The 22,551-nt window shown below is 34.3% G+C and overlaps 1 protein-coding gene across 1 annotated transcript in view; it reads left to right on the top strand.

Annotated features, from left to right (window-relative positions):
• The window catches only part of PTPRQ (protein tyrosine phosphatase receptor type Q), a 196,893-nt gene that overhangs the window by 2,192 nt on the left and 172,150 nt on the right, over positions 1–22,551 (top strand). The window contains exons 4-9 of the mRNA XM_046012882.1: positions 1,810–1,879; positions 5,693–5,892; positions 7,042–7,291; positions 11,433–11,561; positions 13,440–13,586; positions 19,424–19,596. Coding sequence (XP_045868838.1) covers positions 1,810–1,879; positions 5,693–5,892; positions 7,042–7,291; positions 11,433–11,561; positions 13,440–13,586; positions 19,424–19,596 — 969 coding nt within the window. The remainder of the gene's footprint in view (positions 1–1,809; positions 1,880–5,692; positions 5,893–7,041; positions 7,292–11,432; positions 11,562–13,439; positions 13,587–19,423; positions 19,597–22,551) is intronic.

The following is a 22,551-nucleotide window of genomic DNA, read 5'->3' as shown; positions in this document are numbered from 1 at the left end:
AAATATGTGATAACACATAAGTGAGATGGCTTTCTGGATGGTAAGAAATGATGGGAAAGAAAGAATTTGCCTGGTGTGGGGGTTTCGTTATTGGAAGCATGCCTATTTGTGAAAGCAAAGCACATAGTAAGAATTAGAGAGCATCCCAGTAGTAGGAATCCCTTATATGAGAACAGTTAAAAGGAAATTTTTGCAAATGTCAAAGATTCATGATGGCTATTTCATTGCAGAAACATGGGTAAAGAGTAGGAGAACTTTTCTAACTGACACATAAAAATGGCATAGTATACATATATTTTGTCAACAGTACATATTTAGATTAGTTTATATGTTAAAATATACTATTGAAGGTAATATGTAAAGATTAAATTTAATGTGATTGTAGGAAGCTGTTACAGATAGAAAGCTGGTTCTACTTAGATCTATTTTTATGGAGTTCGAATTGTTATTCCTTTGAATTCTCTTATTTCAGACCTGTTGGGAAGCCCTTATTCTTCTTTTAATTCCACACTTTCTAAATCATTGTTGTGACCTTTAAGCTGTTCAAGTAAATGTTAGTCATTTCAGAATTCCAAAGAGTATTTGGTGCAGTATGTTTGATATCTTCAAATGTAGATCTCAAATCTACATGATCTGGGGAAAATCCTATTAAGTTCTTTACAGGTATTATTTCATTTAGTCCTTAGAACAATTCTAAGACATAGATATATCATTATTCTCATTTTAAAGAGAAGGAAAATGTTACCTAGAATAAGGCCAATAAATTGCCTACAACTACTCATTTAATAATTAGTGGAGTGCAATTTAAATTAAGGTTTTCAGACTCCAGTTTTGGCGTTTGGAAGAATGAAGAGTCTTGATCTCAATAATGACATTTTCTCTGCCTATTCTAGTCTATTTGATTAGGATATCTGAGTTTAAAAGAATTTTTCTATCTTTTTTCTATCTTTTTTTTTTAGATTTTATTTACTTATTTGACAGACAGAGATCACAAGTAGGAAGAGAAGCAGGCAGAGAGAGAGAGGAGGAAGCAGGCTCCCTGTGAGCAGAGAGCCCGATGCGGGGCTCGACCCCAGGACCCCGGGATCTTGACCTGAGCCGAAGGCAGAGGCTCAACCCACTGAGCCACCCAGGCGCCCCTATTTTTTCTATCTTTTAAATTCAAAATATTTAGTCTAACTAATTAGATTTATTTTTTTAATTGTTTTCTTGTGTATGTATTTGATTAGATTGTGAACTATAAGGCCAGATACCATATATATGGTTTCATATTTGTTACAGAAATAGTCATAGTATCTGGCATGAAGTGAATATAATGGAAAGAGGTTGAGCTTTAGAAATAAACATAACATCAGTGGAATTCTGGTTCTACCACTTATTCCTGTAAGACTCAGGCAAGTTACTTGACTTCTCTCAAACAGTTTCTCATCTATAAAATGCTGATAAGAACACTTCACGCTTTGATTATGTGGATAAAATGAGATGTGTAAAATTTCTAGGAGACTTCCTGGTACATAAAAGTTGCCCATAAATAACTGTTACTATCAATACTACTAATTGGCTATAAAACTTGACTATTAATTTTTCCATTGGGAATTGATGAATTCTGTTGAATCAAACTATGCTGCAAATATATCCTTAAGGATAATAGAAATATGGAATAGCTCCATGTGTGCTTTTTACTTTGGGAGTTTTGCAGGAATTAAGGGAAAAATGTCTTTGTCATTTAACTTATCAATATCAAGATGTTATTATTTCAGATCCTGTTTAATTAGAGAGAATGAACATAATTCTTTTGGTCTGTTTTAGGTTGCTGCTGAAAACAGTGCTGGTATTGGAGTGTTTAGTGACCCATTTCTTTTCCAAACTGCAGAAAGTGGTAATTTGCCTAAATCATTTATTCTAAATTAACTTAATTATGAGTTTTTGTTATTTAAAATAAATAGGTATATAAGCCAAATAATGGTGTTAAAATCCATAGACTCTTCAACAGCATGGCCATTCAATTACTTTTAGAGTCTTCTTAGATAGTTATTCATAAAAATATATATTGTTCTCTACAATTATGAAAGCAATGTTATCTTAAAAAAAACTTTGAAAAAATAAGAAACAAACAATAAAAATTATTCATGACCTTGTCATATAAAAACTCTGTTACCATTTTGGTGCATTCCTGGCTGGTCCTTTTTTTCCTCTTATGAATATGTGTCTATATGACTGTATATTCATGAAAGTAGCCTTATACCATTTATGCAAGGTTATATCCTGCTTTTTCCTGTTAATATCAAATCATATACATTTTTATGACATTAGACCTTTGGAAATATGGATTTTATAGTTATTATATTATTCCATAACATGTAGTCATTATCAAACCAATTTAAGTTGCCTCCCTTCTTTCAGTGGTGGAGAAGAGTTTGATGTATTATTGATGCCTCTTTCTCATAGTAAACTCTAGTCTATCAGCAAATCCTGCCAGCACTACATCAACATGCATCCTGAATCTCACCCCAATTGCAGATCACTCTAATCTATTATCACTTCTTGCCTGAACAACTGAAAGTCTCCTTACTGGTTTTCCTGTTTCCAGCTTACCTGTCTACAATTTTCCCTCTCCACAAGAGCTGCATCATCGTTTAAAACATAAGCCAGACCATAGTACTTCTCTCTTCTTAGTAGGGCTACTATCTTACTCAGAATAAGACCGTAAGTCCTTCCCATGGAGCATAGCACCCAGGATGTTCTTTTCCCTCTCTGATCCATCTCTAACATTCTCCCTTCCCTCCAAATAACACCGTCCATACCTATCTTCCATCAAAGGGCCTTTGTACTTGCTGTTTCCTCTAACTGAAATGCTCTTTCACTAAATATCCACATGTCTCTCTCCCCTAGTTAATTCAAATCTCACATTAACTTTCCCAATTATACCTCCTAAAATAGGCTGTATTTCTTCCTGTCCATCTCTAGTCCTAACAAATTATTTTTCTTCGTTAGAGCAGCCTGATATAGTACACATTTACTTGCTTATTTTTTATTCTATATATCAGCCTAGTAGAACACAAGATTTTTGATAAAAATAAGTTAATGAATGGAGGTGCTTTTATTTATTTAATAATTCCTCTATTTATTTATAATAGTAAAAACTTAGGACCAATCAATGCAGAATGATTAGATAAATAATGGCATCTCCATTCAACAACAGATATTTTCTGTGGAACTTACATTCTGTGGGCTGAGATAACTATGAGTTACTAAGTAATATGTCAGGTTAGTGGTAACTACTGTAAAAAGAATTTCCATAATTTTTGCAACTATAAATGTTCTACATATTTAGAAGATAAAAATCTTCCAGTGAGCCGCTTTATGTCAACGAGATAAATTGAATGAACCCTTTGTATCTAGAGGGGATAATGCAATGGCTCATGTTAAAAAAGATACATCAAGCTTTGTGGCCTAGTTTCTGTTTGAGACTTTATCTAGAGAAGCGTATGAAAACATGCTCTAGTCCACAGGAAGTTAGAGAAAATTCAGTTTATTAAAATTAGAAATTAATCATTTATGAGGTTTAAATTACTCTTGTTGATTTTGAGCATATTGACTTTCAAATTATTCATACAACTAAAATTCAAGTGGGAAAATTATCATTTCAAAATTAAATATTCACCAGGATAAAAAAAGAAAAATTTATTACTTATGTTTTCAGTTTTAGGGAAGTTAATTGGAGTAACTTTTGAATGACGTATGAAAATTTTTTTCTTGGGAGTCTTACTGTTTCTCATTTATTGTGTGTTTTTGGGAAAATTAGATATTATTATAATTTCTCTTGCCCCAATATTTCCTTTTTTTTTTTTTTGTTAAATGTAAAGAGGTAAAAACATAATATAAATCTAAATTTAATTGTATCAGTATTCTGCAGTTTCCACCTTAAGTACTCCTTTTCATTATTGATGATATAAAGAATCCAAATTTAAGGAATAGTTCATGGAATAAATAAGCTGCATTTTTTATTGTTAAATAAGAGGGAATTTCTTTTCCTGTGAATAAAAATACTCTTAGGAAGAGTGTACGAATTAACTAATTATACCATACTGAATTAATATTGCATCCACAAGCACAAAAATCTCAACTTCTTAACTTCCCATGCAGCATTATTTCAGGTAAACATAGAATTTATTTGGGCTTTGGGATAATAGAATGCACCTCCATTTTCAACTTGATGAATTGTTAGAAATGCAGGAAAAGTCTCTCTATTGGATTTATGGAGCTTCTTTCTGGCTCAATAAATGTATACTTTGCATAACGTACACTTTGTAAAGTTGTAGACACCTTCACATACTTATACAGATTTATGCATGTCACTAGTCTAGATATATCCTCAAAGTGTTGGAAGACACCTAACTGAAAGATGAAATGACTTTATAAACAAAAGCTTTTGATACCGCAGTGTCAGACCTTTGCTTGGATCAACATGGATGAATTCATTCCATGAACATCAAGAAATAATGGGTTTTGGCACATAAAAGTTCAGAAGTAGAAATATTTACAATATTAGGGAAATATTTAGGGAAAGACCTACCAACTACAGAAAAGAGCCAGCATTATTCTTTAGACAAAATGAAGTGACAAAAAGAAAATGAAAGCAGAAATATTTAATTGAGATAAAAAGTATTAAAGCAAGTTAATAAAATTACCTTTTTCACTAAATGTTTAGCATACTTGATTACTTTCTTTTTAAAAAATATTTTATGCATTTATCAAAGAGACAGAGAGAGCACATGAGCAGGGGGAGGGACAGAGGGAGAAAAAGAAGCAGACTCCCCCGCAGAGCAGGGAGCCCAACAGGGGGCTCAAGAGGGAGATCAACTCCAGGAGCAGGGCTCAACCTGATCCCAGGACCCTGGGATCATGATCTGAGCTGAAGTCAGATGCTTTAACTGACTGAGCCACCCAGGTGTCCCAGCATATTTAATCACTTTCTGTGTATTTAATATTTTTGGTCACTTTTCAAATATTTCAAAATCATGTATTTAATAATTTTTTGATTATGTTATAAATTCAAATTTATCTATACTTGAGTAATTCCCTGTGACTGTTATTGAAGCTCATTTGAAAATGTTTTGAAAACAAATTGCATTTGGTTTTTTGTATGTATATATTTAATTTGTGTGCGTATGTATATGTATATAGGCATACTTATAAGCGTATTTATAGTTTACACAAATAAGAAATTTAAAAGGGCAATTGGGATTCATGAAGAGAGTAAAATGGTGGTCACCAGAGGATAGGGGTGGGAATGTAAGACTGATGTTGTTTATGGGTACAAACTTGCCTCAAGTAATAAATAAGCATAGAGATTTTGATGCACAATATAATGAATACAGATAACAGTGTGATATTATAGTTATATAAGGTGATTTTATAATTATATAATATCATAGCAGTACTAAATATCACTACAATGGCAGTCATAGCACAGTATGGAAATGTATCAAATTCACATCTTGTACATCTTAAATTTATTTTATTTTTAAATATTTTATTATTTATTTGAGAGAGAGAGTAGGTTTTTTTCTAACAGGGTGTATTTAATTTTATATAACATGAGAAATATAACATCTCAACATTATATAAATGCCATTCTAAATTTTATAACAGTGTTTTTTTTTTCCTTCAATCTCTGTCACTTGCCCAGCTCCAGGAAAAGTGGTGAATCTCACAGTTGAGGCTTTTAACTATTCTGCAGTAAACCTGATTTGGTATTTACCTCGGCAACCAAATGGCAAAATTACCAGCTTCAAGATTAGTGTGAAACATGCCAGAAGTGGGATAGTAGTGAAAGATGTCTCCATCAGAGTGGAAGACATTTTAACTGGGAAATTGCCAGAATGTAATGTAAGTATCATGGAACACTTTCTGTGTCTCAAAAATTTTAGGTGTGAGCCTATCACTTGAAGTTTCTAGTATCTGGAAACTTTTTAAACCACAGTGGTTATTAGCTGTTTGATTCCTTATAGTGTTCAGTTATAGTATCATTTTAGACAAAACTGACTGTATTCAAAGTAGTGTAAGAGAAGGGTTTGAGAATTCAAGAGATATAAAAATCTTACAGGGAGCTCTGAAGAGACATCAGGAAAGGAGTAGCATTTGTTAATGGACCTTGGAATTGCCTTGGTGTAAGAACAGGGGAGAATGTGCGAGGAGTATTTTGGGTGGAAGATATTTTAAAAGACCTGAAATAGGAAAGTAAAGCATATCACTGAAAAAAAAAATTGCCATGTGACGGGAGGGGTAGGGAAGGCAACAGTCAAAATTATGTTCATGGAAGTAGATTGTTTTTGTTGTGTATATCTTTGGTAAAGAATTTGTTAAATGACTCTAGTCATTTATGGGAAATCCCTGCAAGTACCATAATAATGTTTTTCCAAAAATAATCTAGATGATCTTTGTGATATTATTGATGGGAAAACAAATAAAATTACTTTTATTTTAAATATTATAAGTTATAGAAATCTTAAAACCTTCTTTTTAAAATTAGGCTGTATTTCTAATACACACATATACATATATACACATATATATACATATACAACATTTATGTTATTGGCTTTATCATTTGAGTATTTATAAGGAAAAAAATGATAGTACTGGTGATAAAGTGATGTATGCTTGAAATTTCACAAAAGGGAGAATAGTTTATCTCTTTGGTTCTTGAACTTTTAACATGAATTTAAAAAATTCTTACTAATGATTTTGCTGTTGCTAAGCCTTTTGAAATCCTATTCATAAGAAATATGAAGGTATAAAGAATGCAATAAATATGTTCTCTTCTAAAACTGTAGACATAAATGGTTATAATTAAGCTCTAGCAAATTGGTCCATGACTTGGAATAGATAACAATCTATTAAAATTTTAATGAATCATATACATAAACATAAATTTAAGAAGAATATTTATGCTATAAAGGAAAGAAATAAATTACACTGCTCATATTCATTAAGAGATACCACATTATTTCTATTGCTATTTATTTTATTTACTAGGAGAATAATGAATCTTTTTTGTGGAGTACAACCAGCCCTTCTCCAACCCTTGCTAGAGTTACACCCCCGTCACGTACCACATACTCATCAAGCACGTTGGCTAGGAGTAAAATAAGCTCTGTGTGGAAAGAGCCTATCAGTTTTGTAGTGACACATTTGAGACCTTATACAACGTATCTTTTTGAAGTTTCTGCCGTTACAACGGAAGCAGGTTATATTGATAGTACAATCGTCAGAACACCAGAATCAGGTATGGTTTCATTTTTTGTGTATGTAGAAAAAAAAAGAATTAAATGAATTATATAATAATCTTTCATTTTTTCTGTATAGATATTTCTGTTAAAACCTTCTTTCCCTTCCAACAACTTTTTCCCCCAATAACAGATCATGGGTATACCATCTGAAGCATCTTTAATTTCAGTATTCTTTTACAATACTAACATAAGCATCTAAAAAGAGAAAGGACATTTGGAAGAATGGATTCTTGAGCTTAATAACCATGATCCTATGATTAGCTTTTTTTTTTATTTTTTTATTTTTATTTGTTTATTTACAGCATAACAGTGTTCATTGTTTTGGCATCCCACCCAGTGCTCCATGCAGTACGTGCCCTCCCTATTACCCACCACCAGGTTCCTCAACCTCCCACCCCACCCTACCCCCCCCCCCCCGCCGCCCCTTCATAACCCTCTGGTTGTTTTTCACAGTCCATAGTCTCTCATGGTTCATCTCCCCTTCCAGTTTCCCTCAACTCCCTCTCCTCTCCATCTCCCCATGTCCTCCATGTTATTTGTTATGCTCCACAAATAAGTGAGACCATATGATACTTGACTCTCTCTGCTTGACTTATTTCGCTCAGCATAATCTCTTCCAGTCCCGTCCATGTTGCTACAAAAGTTAGGTATTCGTCCTTTCTGATGGAGGCATAATACTCCATTGTGTATATGGACCACATCTTCCTTATCCATTCATCCGTTGAAGGGCATCTTGGTTCTTTCCACAGTTTGGCGACCGTAGCCATTGCTGCAATAAACATTGGGGTACAAATGGCCCTTCTTTTCACTACATCTGTATCTTTGGGGTAAATACCCAGCAGTGCAATTGCAGGGTCATAGGGAAGCTCTATTCTTAATTTCTTGAGGAATCTCCACACTGTTCTCCAAAGTGGCTGCACTAACTTGCATTCCCACCAACAGTGTAAGAGGGTTCCCCTTTCTCCACATCCTCTCCAACACACCTTGTTTCCTGTCTTGCTAATTTTGGCCATTCTAATTGGTGTTAGGTGGTATCTCAATGTTGTTTTAATTTGAATCTCCCTGATGGCTAGTGATGATGAACATTTTTTCATGTGTCTGATAGCCATTTGTATGTCTTCGTTGGAGAAGTGTCTGTTCATATCTTCTGCCCATTTTTTGATATGATTATGTGTTTTGTGTGTGTTGAGTTTGAGAAGTTCTTTATAGATCCTGGATATCAACCTTTTGTCTGTACTGTCATTTGCAAATATCTTCTCCCATTTCGTGGGTTGCCTTTTTGTTTTGTTGACTGTTTCCTTTGCTGTGCAGAAGCTTTTGATCTTGATGAAGTCCCAAAAGTTCATTTTTGCTTTTGTTTCCTTGGCCTTTGGAGACATATCTTGAAAGAAGTTGCTGTGGCTGATATCGAAGAGGTTACTGCCTATGTTCTCCTCTAGGATTCTGATAGATTCCTGTCTCACGTTGAGGTCTTTTATCCATTTCGAGTTTATCTTTGTGTATGGTGTAAGAGAATGGTCGAGTTTCATTCTTCTACATATCGCTGTCCAGTTTTCCCAGCACCATTTATTGAAGAGACTGTCTTTTTTCCATTGAATATTTTTTCCTGTTTTGTCGAAGATTATTTGACCATAGAGTTGAGGGCCCATATCTGGGCTCTCCACTCTGTTCCACTGGTCTATGTGTCTGTTTTTATGCCAGTACCACGCTGTCTTGGTGATCACAGCTTTGTAATAAAGCTTGAAATCGGGTAACGTGATGCCGCCAGTTTTGTTTTTGTTTTTCAACATTTCCTTAGCAATTCGGGGTCTCTTCTGGGTTGAGGAACCAGGTGGTGGGTAATAGGGAGGGCACGTACTGCATGGAGCACTGGGTGTGATGCCAAAACAATGAACACTGTTATGCTGTAAATAAGCAAATAAAAATAAATAAATTAATTTAAAAAAAAAAAAAAAAAGATTATCCACAATGACCAGGTGGGATTCATCCCTGGCTTGCAAGGTTGGTTCAACATTCGCAAATCAATCAGTGTGATAGAACACATCAATAAGAGAAGAGAGAAGAACCACACGGTCCTCTCAATTGATGCAGAAAAAGCATTTGACAAAATCCAGCATCCGTTCCTGATGAAAACGCTTCCAAGTATAGGGATAGAGGGAACATTCCTGAACTTCATAAAATCTATCTATGCAAGACCCACAGCAAATATCATCCTCAATGGAAAAAAGCTTGCAGCCTTCCCGTTGAGATCAGGAACACGACAAGGATGCCCACTCTCACCATTCTTGTTCAACATAGTATTAGAAGTTCTAGCAACGACAATCAGACAACAAAGAGAAATAAAAGGTATCCACATTGGCAAGGAAGAAGTCAAAGTCTCTCTCTTCGCAGATGACATGATTCTTTATATGGAAAACCCCAAAGATTCCACCCCCAAACTACTAGAACTCATACAGCAATTCAGTAACGTGGCAGGATACAAAGTCAATGTACAGAAATCAGTGGCTTTCTTATACACTAACAATGAAAATACAGAAAGGGAAATTAGAGAATCGATTCCATTTACTATAGCACCAAGAACCATAAGAAACCTGGGCATAAACCTAACCAAAGAGGTAAAGGACCTGTACTCAAGGAACTACAGAACACTCATGAAAGAAATTGAAGAAGACACAAAAAGATGGAAGACTGTTCCATGCTCTTGGATTGGAAGAATAAACATTGTTAAAATGTCTATACTGCCTAGAGCAATCTATACTTTTAATGCCATTCCGATCAAAATTCCACCGATATTTTTCAAAGAGCTGGAGCAAATAACCCTAAAATTTGTACGATTAGCTTTAATTTATCTTTGATCTGAGCAATTTTCAAAATCATCTCTGTCCTTCTCCTTCTCCTGTAATCATCTATATCATCCTCTCACTGATACTGTTACAACCGAAAGTGGAAGCTATACCTATAGTGGAAGAAATATCATGTGATTCACATTTCAGTATTAGACAAAAACAGTACTTAAAAATATACCTACTTATCTTCTTTTTGCACTGGGTTTCCCTATGTGAAAAATGGAGACAGCAATAGTACCTCCCTTATGGTGGTGGTGGTGGGAGGATTCAATGAGTGTAATTCATATTATTACGAAATTTGAAGAGTACACACAATTTCTAGCTATGGGTGTTTATATATTTAATTATGGGATTATAGTATTTTATATATGTAAATTTATGTAGTTACTGACACAATACCATATTAAATATGTAGTGTGAGACATTCCATTGTGATCGGTAATTTTTGAGGTTATTGGAAGTTATTACTGGTAGGGTAATTTCCCTAAAGCACAGTATTTTTTAAAAGCTGTCAGCTTTTATCATTTCATCACTTTAAGTTGGAAGTTTTTTCTTGATTTAAATAATCATCTTTGAATCATACCATTTTCTCCTTCCATACTACTTATAGAGTTAAAAAATAATTTCTTAAGGATAACACAAAGTGAAATTTAGTAGACAAGAACTTTGGGTTGAGAAAAATATTTATAATGTTTCATTTCAATCAAAAGAAAATAAAATGTGGGACTACATCTGTGAAAAGCAGACTATTTTAAAATGTCATTATTTTTTATATGCTGCCAATGTTACATTAGAATCTTCTAACTGTAGGTTATAAATTTCCTCTCAGAAACAAATACAAATATTGATACATAAAGTGAAGATCTTTGCCAATAAGGTAATGTAGGGACAGTTAATTCCCTGACCCTTCTACCTGTGTCCACCAGGGGGAGGGTGTTTTTCAAGTCAGATGCGGAGGGCTGGTTGAATTCAATATATAAGTGTGTATCAGGACAATGTAACTATACAAGGAACAATATTAGAATGAGTATGGAATAGCCTGTGCAGTCATATATAACAATAAATTAAAGTAGTAACTGCTGCAAATAAGTAGTTCATCTGATGATCCAGCATGCCTTATTTAAATTCTTCAATTTATTCATTTTCCCTTTTTTTAAAGTTAAAAAACCCTTTGCTCATAGTGTGATTTTTTATTTTCTTTCAGACTTTGTTTTGTTGTGTATATTTGATAAAATGTTCATTTATTTTAAGTATATATTATTTATTCATTTTTTTTCTATAACCATTTTAGTGCCTGAAGGACCACCACAAAACTGTGTAACAGGCAACATTACAGGGAAGTCCTTTTCAATTTCATGGGACCCACCTAGTGTAGTAACAGGGAAATTTAGTTACAGAGTTGAATTATATGGACCGTCAGGTAAGTCTCAAGCCAGTTTTGTGTTTACCTTTTGGAGTAAGAATTATACAAAACACATTAGTATGTTCAAACTTCTTAAAAGTAACATGCTTTTTTTAAAAAATAAGATCTTATAATTGAAACAAATAATAGAAAAGCAACAAGGGAGGTGAGGCTCTTTGAACTTTTTATTTAAAATCATGAATAAGTATACGAATGGCAAAACATTGTTCATGTTCCATATTTCATGAGGAGAAGCTAAGAGAATGAGATAATTCCTAAGAAGAGAAGTGTTAGAGGACATATATGTCTTCAGATGTTTGAACAGGAGGACCTTGACTTACTTAATTGCAAATATGTTTATGAAGAACAATGGACTTCAGTTAGTTCAAATCTCTGCTTAGAACAAGGAGTGCATTTCTAATAATTAGAGCTCTCTAAAAATAATACAGGCAACTTTATAATGTAGCAAGTTCATCTTTTTGAACAAGCAGGACCTGGATGTTCCCTTATCAGATATTTTGAGGGGTTCAGATATTATTGCTGGAAGTTAATTAAGTAAACTCTAAAATTCTTTCCTAAAATAGTTCTACAAAAGAAATCAACTGGAAGAGTAGAGAGTGATTGGGTCACAGAAGTTGAGTAGGGGGCTAGGCAAAATTTAGGGCTCCTTTGGGATATATAGTGATATCGATCAGAGTGGATCTGTGTTTTTTCCACCTCCCTTCAACAAGAAGAGGGCAAGGGAATGGAAGGCTTATGTAAAGGTAGTGATTAATTGACAGTGCCATTGAGACTGGATAATAGTGGAAACCAAGTGGTAGGGACCAAACCAAGCAGAATAAAATAAAATAGTTCATACGATCAAGGGATTGGAGGTCCCAGTGAACTTAAAGAATTGTTGCTTTGGGGTTCTAGAATAAGTGAACAGGAGATAAGAAGGAATGGTCAGAGAGAGTTGCAAGAAATTGGGATCATGGAAGATTTGCAGTTACTGGTAGTAGTGATGTCTATGGGAGTAGATGAGATAGGGCGGTAGATTAGATTATCTGAGGAGAGCTGGGAGTGTTTTAAGGACCCAAGCCTAGGGAATCCTGAAATCACAAATTAGCACTAAAGACGGTGACATTCAAGCAGGCACTAAACCATCCAGAATGAAGGTGAGTGACCCTAGGCCTAGATCTATCACAGCAACTAGGAGGGCTGGTGGAGGCCATCCATGACATGAGATTGAAAGCTGTGAGCTTTTGTAAGGAGGGAGGTAGGTTGGTCTAAGACTAGACCCTGAGGTGCTGGGGAAACACATGCGACGCCTGCAGGCCTCATCACTTGGTGACCATGAGATAAATTATACCATTTGGGGAACAGAAGCCATGTTCTTAGGGAAGAGCCAGGTTTCAGCTACAACAAGAAATGAAAAAATTATTCAGAGGTAAAGTTGAGGACTAAAAGAATTTTGACAATGGGCAATTAAGAAGGAATTTTGCTCAGAAGCAGAACTACAAGTATTTTCTAAAAATGTCTTTTTATAGAAGATAATGAGAATGTTTAGCATCTTAATTAACTAAATTTATGTATAAAATACTGTCATTTTAATATTAGCAAAATCTAATGTTTTCTTTTTAAAAATGTCAAAAAGTAACATGGTAATTGGATAGGACTTTATGATTTAATGTTATTCTGACTACCAGGAGATTTTCATGTTCTTTCCATTGTTTTAATTAACCTGATATCAACGTACCACTAAGCTAAATGTTTGAAACTTGAAATAATTGTAATTATAATGTATTAAAATTGTAATAACAAACGTTAATTGCTATTCTTGGTTCTCTACTGAAATGTGAAAATTATTTTGTGCCTAATGAGAAAATAATCCACAGTATCTTTTGTTTTTTGCAGGTCGAATTTTGGATAATAGCACGAAAGACCTTAAATTTGTGTTCACTAACCTAACACCATTTACGGTGTACGATGTATATGTTGCCGCTGAGACCAGTGCAGGAATTGGACCCAAATCAAATATTTCAGTATTCACTCCTCCAGAAGGTAAAAGCATCTTTTTCAGTGTGCTCATAAGATATTTTACTCTGTTTGTAGATTTTACTGCATTGGTTAAACATTATATTAGGAGCTATTTGGTTTATATTTATTTACTTCATGCTATTTCCTTATCAGATTACTACCCATGCATTCCAAACATGTGTTCCTCAGAACATTAAACCCACAGCATGCTTCAGAGAGGAACTAGAGATCAAGCAAGGTCAGGAAATACTACCTGTAGTATCACTGTGTTTGAGACTCACAGTGAAGACTGGCAAAACCTCAAGAGGTCCAACGGAAAAAACAAACACATTTAACATTGTTTGACTCACATTATTCAATGTAGAATAGATGTTTCTCACAGAATGACATTTATGGGAATCCATACATCCCCAATGCCTCTAATAAAATATGTTTGTAAACAAAAGGATATATTAAGCAAGTGAGAATTCCTAGAGGATGCATAGTACAAGTTTACTATCACATCCTGAAATAATTACAAAAATAGGTCTCCTAAAGAAAGGTTTTGTTTGCATGTATTAAAATCACAGTTTTAGGTGTTTAAAAAATGTTCCTGCATTGTCTCACAACTTACTTTCCTGGCCCACATCAAACTTGCTAAAATGTCTTCATTTTTACTTAGGGAACTGCAATTATTTGAGAAGATCACAATTTTACTATAAGCACATTAACACTGGAAAAATTTCCAGATCTGGTGTGATAGCTAACATACAGGAGCTTGTAAATTAAACACACACACGTGTGCAAGTGCACATATGCACATACAACTAAAGATTGGGCTTATGTTCATCAAGACGAAGAGATGAATCTCTCAAGTATCTGACCATTAGAGGGCAGCAACTATTAGGGAATTTTGTACTTCCCTTCAAAGAACAATTAACCATTATTAATATTTTGCTGTTGAAAGAATGTAAACATTATGTTTTATATCAAATGAAAATGCTGATGTGTGTATGATTTCAATACACAGATTAAGAGATGTATACTTATAAGCAAAATGTTTTCATTTCTTCGTTACTAAAATTTTTCCACTGTGTTTCTGTCAGAAGTCTTACCTTTGTACTTATTTTCCATTACACCTTAAATCTCCCCTTCACCTAATAACTGCTCTTAAGTATTTCTTAGAAAGCTAGACAGCTTTATGAATGGCTACCAAAAATGGCGGAGTGACCTGGCCCCCATTAGTCTAGAGTTCTTTGGTTTGATTTTACTAGCATTTTCTCAAACCCCTTAATTGGCCAACTAATTTTTATTCTTCCTTCCAATCAAGCCAGTTTTGGCACCCCTAAGTTGAATCAGTAATTTAAGATTATTTTTTTATTGTCCTTATTTTTGGCGTATAGCATTTGGCAAAAATAGGGAAATAGGTAATATGTTGCCACATATGCTCTCATGCTGTTGATTTTGGACATCATTAAAAGAGTCCATCCCTCTTTCTTTATTTTTGCATCTTTTTTTATTCACAAAATAATAAAAATTTAAAATGTTGTTCCATATTTTTCACATGGCTTATTTTTGACACAAAATTATTTTGAACAAATGACTTTGTTTGCCCTATGTAATAAACAATTCATCCTGAGTTTTATCTTACTACCCTCCTGACCATATCCAGGTGTCCCTCAGGGGGTTCCACTGGCAGCAGGTGGGCTCCACTAAGGGCAGCAATGGCATGGTTCTTATCTCTGCATGCCAGCCCTTCTCCATAGAGTTCTCTTGGGATAGTTCAGACTTAGGAAGGGCTTCAGTGAAATGCTGTGGCAAATGCAGTAAATGTAGCTTTCAACTTCTGACAACACGAATTAGTCCTAGTCCTGCTAATTAAAACTTTGCAATAAGGGAATCTTTAAAGTATATGAGAACAATCTAATAACTCACTAGAACTATATACTTTCAGTTAAAATTGATATCTTAATTTTAGACTGTTCTTTTTCATTTATTAATACAGCTGGGTTCTTTGTATTCTAATTAAGGTTACCCAATTTATTTTCTTCTCCATATTTAAAAGTAGACTATCTATTTAAAAATATACTAGGACCAATTTTTAAATTAATGTTTTTTAAAACAGCTGGTGTTCTAACAAATCTCCATATAGTCATGGGAAAAATGTTGAATTTATATATTTATATATATAAATTTATATTTATAAGTATATGTATATTTATATATTTATGTTGAATTTCTCTTATAGACAATTACATGTGCTATTATAGTAATATGGGGCTGATTTCATTAGCACTGAGAATGTTATAGTCCATAGCCTACTTTGATCATCAGTGAAAGTCAACATCATGTCATGGCAGTACTCTTGTACGTTTCATAAGATTCCTATATATACATTAATATTTTACTGAGCAGATTTCTACATAAGTATGAGGAAGACATGGTTTTGGAAAACAAAGATAGTTTAATAATTTCCAATGTTACAAAGTGTCATGGAGTTGCCTATCCCAAAATGAGACAGTGCTATTGTATACAACATAGACATCAGCATTTTCTTATTATTTGTTTGGGATGGTTAAACAAACCTTAAGTAAAACTTTGTTTCTTCAATATCACCTAATAACTTTTCTGTCACTAGTATCAAAATCTCATAAGAAGGTTAACATTGTTTCTTAAAAGCAAATAGAGTATTGAAATCCATATTTATTCTTCCATAAATAGACTATGAAAGTGAAGATTTTTTTGTCCTTCAACTCGTTCCTTTCTGCAAATAGTATAATCATTAGTAGGGAAATCAGAGAAAGTCTCAAATTTTCAGGGTTCTCAATGACTTTTGTCAATAGATTTTTTCCAAAATTAGTTTAATTTAATTAAGATTTAATAAATTAGTTTAATTTGCTAGACAATAGCAACATTTAATTTATGTTTTAAAAGATTGATTTATTTTAGAGAGAAAGAGAGAGAAAGAGCCAGGGGAGGGGCAGAGGGAGAGAACCTTAAGCAGACTCCCGAATGAGCACAGAGCCTGACACAGGGCTCTTCCCCATCTCATAACCCTGAGATCATCACCCTGAGTTCATGACCTGGGCCGAAACCAAGAGTCAGATGCTCAACCAACTGAGCCACCCAGGGATCCTACATAATGGCAAAATTTATTTTAATATATTTTCTTTCCCCTGTGCCAGTGTCTCCATTTTATTTTTTCTAACACATTTTCTTTTGAAAGCTTAAACTCATTGGAACATTATTTATCCTTTATATGTCTGTTCTGTTTCTCATTTATTAATAAAATGTATAGATGTATTGACTTGAGAATGATTCTTAGGAAATCCCTGTAAACTACACCTCAGAATCGATGCTGAACCATGAATAATTGCCTTGTGTTTTTTATTTTCTTTAGTTAATTTGGTATCAATATTAAAGGAATCTGATTTAATCCATATTCTCTGGTTTCCTAATAAGAATTTTTGCTGTAACAGATCAAGTATACTTCTATGGACAAGGACAAGGACAAATGGAGTCATTTCCTTTGCCCCCCCCCCCAAGCTTTTTCTTCTTTCTTTGAAAAAGAAAGAGAGAGAGAGCTTTATATCCATTCTTAAATGTACATTTACATTTTTAGGTAATATAGAACATTTTTAGGGTAATATAGAACATTTTTAGGGGCACATTTTTAGGGTAATATAGAACAATTTAATCTTTACTTGAACTGTAATTTAAGGCATTAGTGTCGTAGAGCAATACCTGCTAAATTATTTTGAAAAATATCTTATAAATTAGATTTCCTCTCTTTGATTAAATAAGGGGTAGTAAATTCACACACACACACACACTTTTTTTTTCCTTTTTGCTATACTGGGTAGTTGCTGGTATTTACTAGATTAATGTGTTATATCAAATGAAAGTGACACTTTACTTATTTTTTGGTACGCAGGGTTTCCTTACCTCTTAATCTGATCAGTGCAGTCATTAAATTTGTTTCTTCAGTTGAAGTTCTACACAAGATCAAATTAAATGGAAAAATGCCAGCATGACACAATACTGGCCAAGGCTTTGTCTACATAGCAACTCTAAAATAAAATGTAGAAGAAAAATGGAATGGGATCTTTGCTATTAAAATGGCTGTGTTATTTCGTAGTACACAGTCGATTAGAAAGTTGCTCTGCCTTTGGAAAAATGCGTGTTGGTAATTATGATGATAGAAACATAAGGACCATATATGTTAGGAACAATATTTATTTTATATATACTTATACAAGAGGTGACCTGTGCAAAAGTTTTTATCTATCTTATTTCTTGCTCCATCCTCAAGAGCCTAGAACAATGACCAAAAGATGAGGGCTCTGTCTGCTGGCTGATGGAGTGAATCTGTGATTATGGGGTCCTCGTCTAGAACTCTTCCTCCATCCTTCAAATGTCAAACTGTTTTTCCTTCAGATCAGAAGTTCTGTGGGGAGAGATCAATCTATAGAGTTATCCTTCTATATAAAGAAATATGGAAATGTTTTTAGAAAAGGAGATTTAAAGAATTAGCAAATTACAGTGGTACTTTCATGTTTATATCCCAGTTTTGAGCGGAGTTGTTACTACGTGCTGGACATGAGAATATTGGCTGCAGTAGTAATGAAAATCTTAGACAAGAATGATTCATTCATTCATCTAGCCATTAACTATTTAAAAACATTTAGAAATACTTATATTGTTACAATATCTAGAGGGCTTTTTAAATGGCTGCATCATAGAGACAAAAAAACTCAAATCCATGGAATGAAAACTCCCTACAGTTTCCTATATGGTTGAGGTAAGCATAATTATATTCATTAATTTTAAATCATGTTTACAAGAGTTGTGAGACTGATTTTCAACTCCTTTCTGTTATCTTAAAAAAGGAAAGGGGTCATTCTCTATTTATATTATATCCCTAAAGTACCTCTGTTCTAAATGATATTTGCTAAAACTATGCTTAGGGAAATGAATTTGATGTTTTACTACATCTTGTTCATAAGGAAATATATTATTTTCTTTTTTGAGCCTTTCATTCAAGGTTCCTTATGGTAACCTTCCAGAGTAATAAGAACAGTATAATTTTACCCATTTTATAGGTTAGCAAACTTAGGGGAGGGGTTAATTGGCTATTCATAATCACACTAGCTATAAACAAAAAGTAGACAAAAGCCCAGGGCATGTTTATCCTTGATCCATTATTACTCCTTTGGTACTAGGAGGATTACTGGATGTGACTCATGGTCACTTTCTAACTAGAATTTACGTAAGTACTTGGTGCTTTATTGTAAACCAGTGGTTAGTTTGTTTCTGTTTCTCTTTATTACTGAAAAGAGTAAGAGTACCTGAAATTAGAGACTCACATAATTCATTTGTAAAATCAGTGGACCGAAATCAATCAACTCTTCAAGCAATCTCATGTATTAAGTTGAAAGACAACCTAGTTGAATTTACCAACTACATTTCATTTCAGGCAAAGTCTTCTGGATATTATTTTTTGATATGTTGTTATAATTTTACAAAGCTTTCAGGGTTTTTGGTGGGCATTAATCATCCCTAAACAGCTTTTTCTGGGAAGTTATTTTGATTAATGAATTTGTTTCAAACAAATATTATGACATTCTGATTTGAGGAAATTACTCTATGTCATCCTATTTCTTATTTACATTTTTGAGAACAATATGTAGAAATTTAACTTTATCTGTTTATTTAATGAATCTTATACATATTTGTTAATAAATAATAAATTGTTATGGTCTATTTTTCTCATAGACTTCCTTACAAATCTTTAATGGTGAGCTAAGAATTACGGGGATGTTTAAGATTTAAAAATATACTGTTAAATTCTTCCCTCCTTATTCTTTTTTTTTTTTTTTTAGTTCCAGGTGCAGTATTTGATTTACAACTTGCAGAAGTAGAAGCCACACAAATAAGAATTACTTGGAAGAAACCACGACAACCAAATGGAATCATTAACCAATACCGAGTCAAAGTTCTGGTTTCAGAGACAGGAGTAATTCTAGAAAATACTTTGCTCACAGGAAAAGATGAGGTATTCACTTTCATTTCACATCTTGGTGAGCCCTTTCTCCTTGGTTTTGGCCCTGATAACTTGGAAGACTTTCCAGCATTCAAACATAAAATATATGACAAGCATCATGGTACAAAGTGAAGTAAATTTGGGCTATAAAGATCATCCAATTAGGTCATATTTCATTTTAGAACATACATTATTAGCTAAATGCTATTATTCTTTTTCAGCATATAAAAATGTTAATTGAGCAATTAAGTGGGACAAAAGGTGCTTCCATGAGTGAATATTATTATGGTAATTCAGTTAATGAATTGTATAGAAACTCCTGTTATGATTTAAACACTCCTGTTAGGCCTGCTTGAAATTTGGAACAGTTGCCAGGGAAAAGCACAATATTTTGTAGTTGTTGACAAATGACTTGTCCTGTACAGTCTTTGGGAGCTAATTTTTTTGTCCTGTTCAGTCTTTGGGAACTAATTTTTTTCAGAGCCATCTCGTTAAAAAAAAAAAAAAAAAAAAAAGCAGAGTATGTTTGATTAAAGAAAGCAAATGGCACCTAGGTGGCTCAGTTGGCTAAGTGTCAGACTCAGGTCATGATCTCAAAGTTGTGAGAGTGGGCTCCTGTCCCACTCCCTGCAGCAAGGGGAGTCTGCTTGAGGTTCTCTCTCTTCCTCTCCCTCTGCCCCTCTACCTGCTCCCTCACTCTCTCTCAAATACATAAATCAATCTTAAAAAAAAACAAAAAACTACTAAATTATGGAGATTAAGCCATGCATGGATAAAAGATAAGAGGACAATGTGTTTGCCTCTATTCACATTGGAAGTCTTATTTTTTCCCCTTTGGTTTTTTGTTTGTTTGTTTTAAAGATTTTATTTATTTATTTGACAACAGAGAGAGAGAGATCACAAGCAGGCAGAGGTAGGGGGTAAGAAGGCTGCCCACTGAGCAGAGAGCCCCATGTGGGGCTCGATCTCAGAATCTTGAGATCATGACCTGAGCCAAAGGCAGAGGCCTAACACACTGAGCCACCCAGTTGCCCCTTCCCCTTTGTTTTTGTTAGAAGTACGGGCTACACTGGTTTCCCTTTCCTGTCTTCATTCACCTTACCCAGCCTGCTCTTCACCTGTGAGGGCCCTTTAAGCCTCCACACTAGTCACATCCAAGTATGGGTACAAACAAAAATGCACTTAGGACCAGTGAATCCAATCACAGGCCTTGCAGGAGCTACCTGATGGCTATTCATCAACTCACTTCTACTGTTTTGGTCCAGAATCACTGCTTTTTCTAGCTGTGCTATTATTTTCCCCATACACATTGTCTATTCTATTTCTAGTCTCTACTTTCTTTCACTTCTTGTACACCCTTGAATATTGATGTTACTGTGTGCTCAAAGCACACTGGCTGCCTAAGATTTACGATTCCCAATTATTCAACATCTCCAGCACAGGATTAAAATTCAATCCTATGTTTACTCTTTTTCTGTGTATAAAAGATGTGTTCATGCTTTCTCTGATACTCTAGTTGACAATTCAGGCAAAGAGCAAAAGCTTAAACTTTTGCTCTGGCTGAGACGGTCTTAAATTAGATAGTTAGCTGTTTTGGGAATAGGTAACAGATCTCCCACTTCTATTAATGACATCTGTTGAAAAGGGGGCGCCTGGGTGGCTCAGTGGGTTGAGCCACTGCCTTCGGCTCAGGTCATGATCTCAGGGTCCTGCGATCGGGTCCCGCATCGGGCTTTCTGCTCAGCGGCAAGCCTGCTTCCCTCTCTCTCTCTCTCTGCCTGCCTCTCTGTCTACTTGTGATCTCTCTCTCTGTCAAATAAATAAATAAAAAAAAAAATCTAAAAAAAAAAAAATCCTTTGAATGGCCAGATACACCTGTTTTTCTCTTGAAGCTAAGATGTTCTAGAAAGACTTCTTTGGGATTCTGCCTCCATCTATGTGGCTTGTAATCTCTATGATAAACTGAAGAGAACATGAGCTTTGGAGTCCTATAAGTCTGGGTTTATATCCTGGTCACTTAATGGGCTCTATAGTAGAGAGATTGAGAGCATGGTCCTAGGAGGCAGAATGCTCGGGTTTAAACCTTGGTTTTGCCACTATGGTTGGTTTATCCTTGGGAAGTTGGCCTGACCTCTCTGATCTTCAGTTTCCTCTTCTCAAAGATATAGATTATAAGAGTCCCTGTAACAAAAGTATTAATGATGAGTTAATGGGTTAATGCATACAAAAGAGTTTAGAACAGTATGTGGTATGTAGTAAGTGCTATGCTAAATAATCGTGACCTATTGTGATTATTAATCATGGCATTGGAACTTTAACTCTGATTGATAAACATTATTAGTTTCTTTGGCCTTTCTCAATAAAAGAACACATTACTTCTCCTTGTTTCTATGATAGTATCTTTCTTTATCAGATCAGGTCTGTTACTGATATTTCTGTTTTTGTGTGTGACTGATGTTTGGGTTCATCTTTCAGGAAGTTGATTTGGGGAGAGAGATATGGCAGAGGCTCTAAATCCAAAAGGACTTTGGTTCTAGTCTTGGCTCTGCCTTATACTAGCTCTATAACCTCAGACAAGTCAACTTTGGAGACTTGGTACCCTCATTTTTAAAGCAGGACTTATAGACCTACCTTATAGGTTGAGGAGTAGAGGAAATAATATCTAAAACCTCTGGTTTAGTGTATTCATTTATTACCCTTCATTTTGACCTTGATACCATATAAGGGCTCTTACTTTTTATTCACTCTTCTATTTCTCAAAGTATGGCCTCCACACTTTTTCATAAGAATTATCTAAGTCCTTGAAATCTTGTTAGAAGTCACCAGTGACCTCCTAAGTGTCAAATAAGGTGGTTATGTATTTTTAAGTGTCCCCATCTTTATTATCTCCTCCAAAATCCATTTTTCTGCTCTCCTGTTCTCTAGCTTTTGATTATTTTCTGCCTCATGCTTCTTCTACTTTCATAT

The sequence above is a fragment of the Meles meles genome, chromosome 7 (assembly GCF_922984935.1).
Source record: "Meles meles chromosome 7, mMelMel3.1 paternal haplotype, whole genome shotgun sequence".
NCBI classification, from domain to species: domain Eukaryota; kingdom Metazoa; phylum Chordata; class Mammalia; order Carnivora; family Mustelidae; genus Meles; species Meles meles.
Note: the sequence above shows the minus strand (reverse complement) of the source record. Positions and strands in the feature narration are given on the sequence as shown.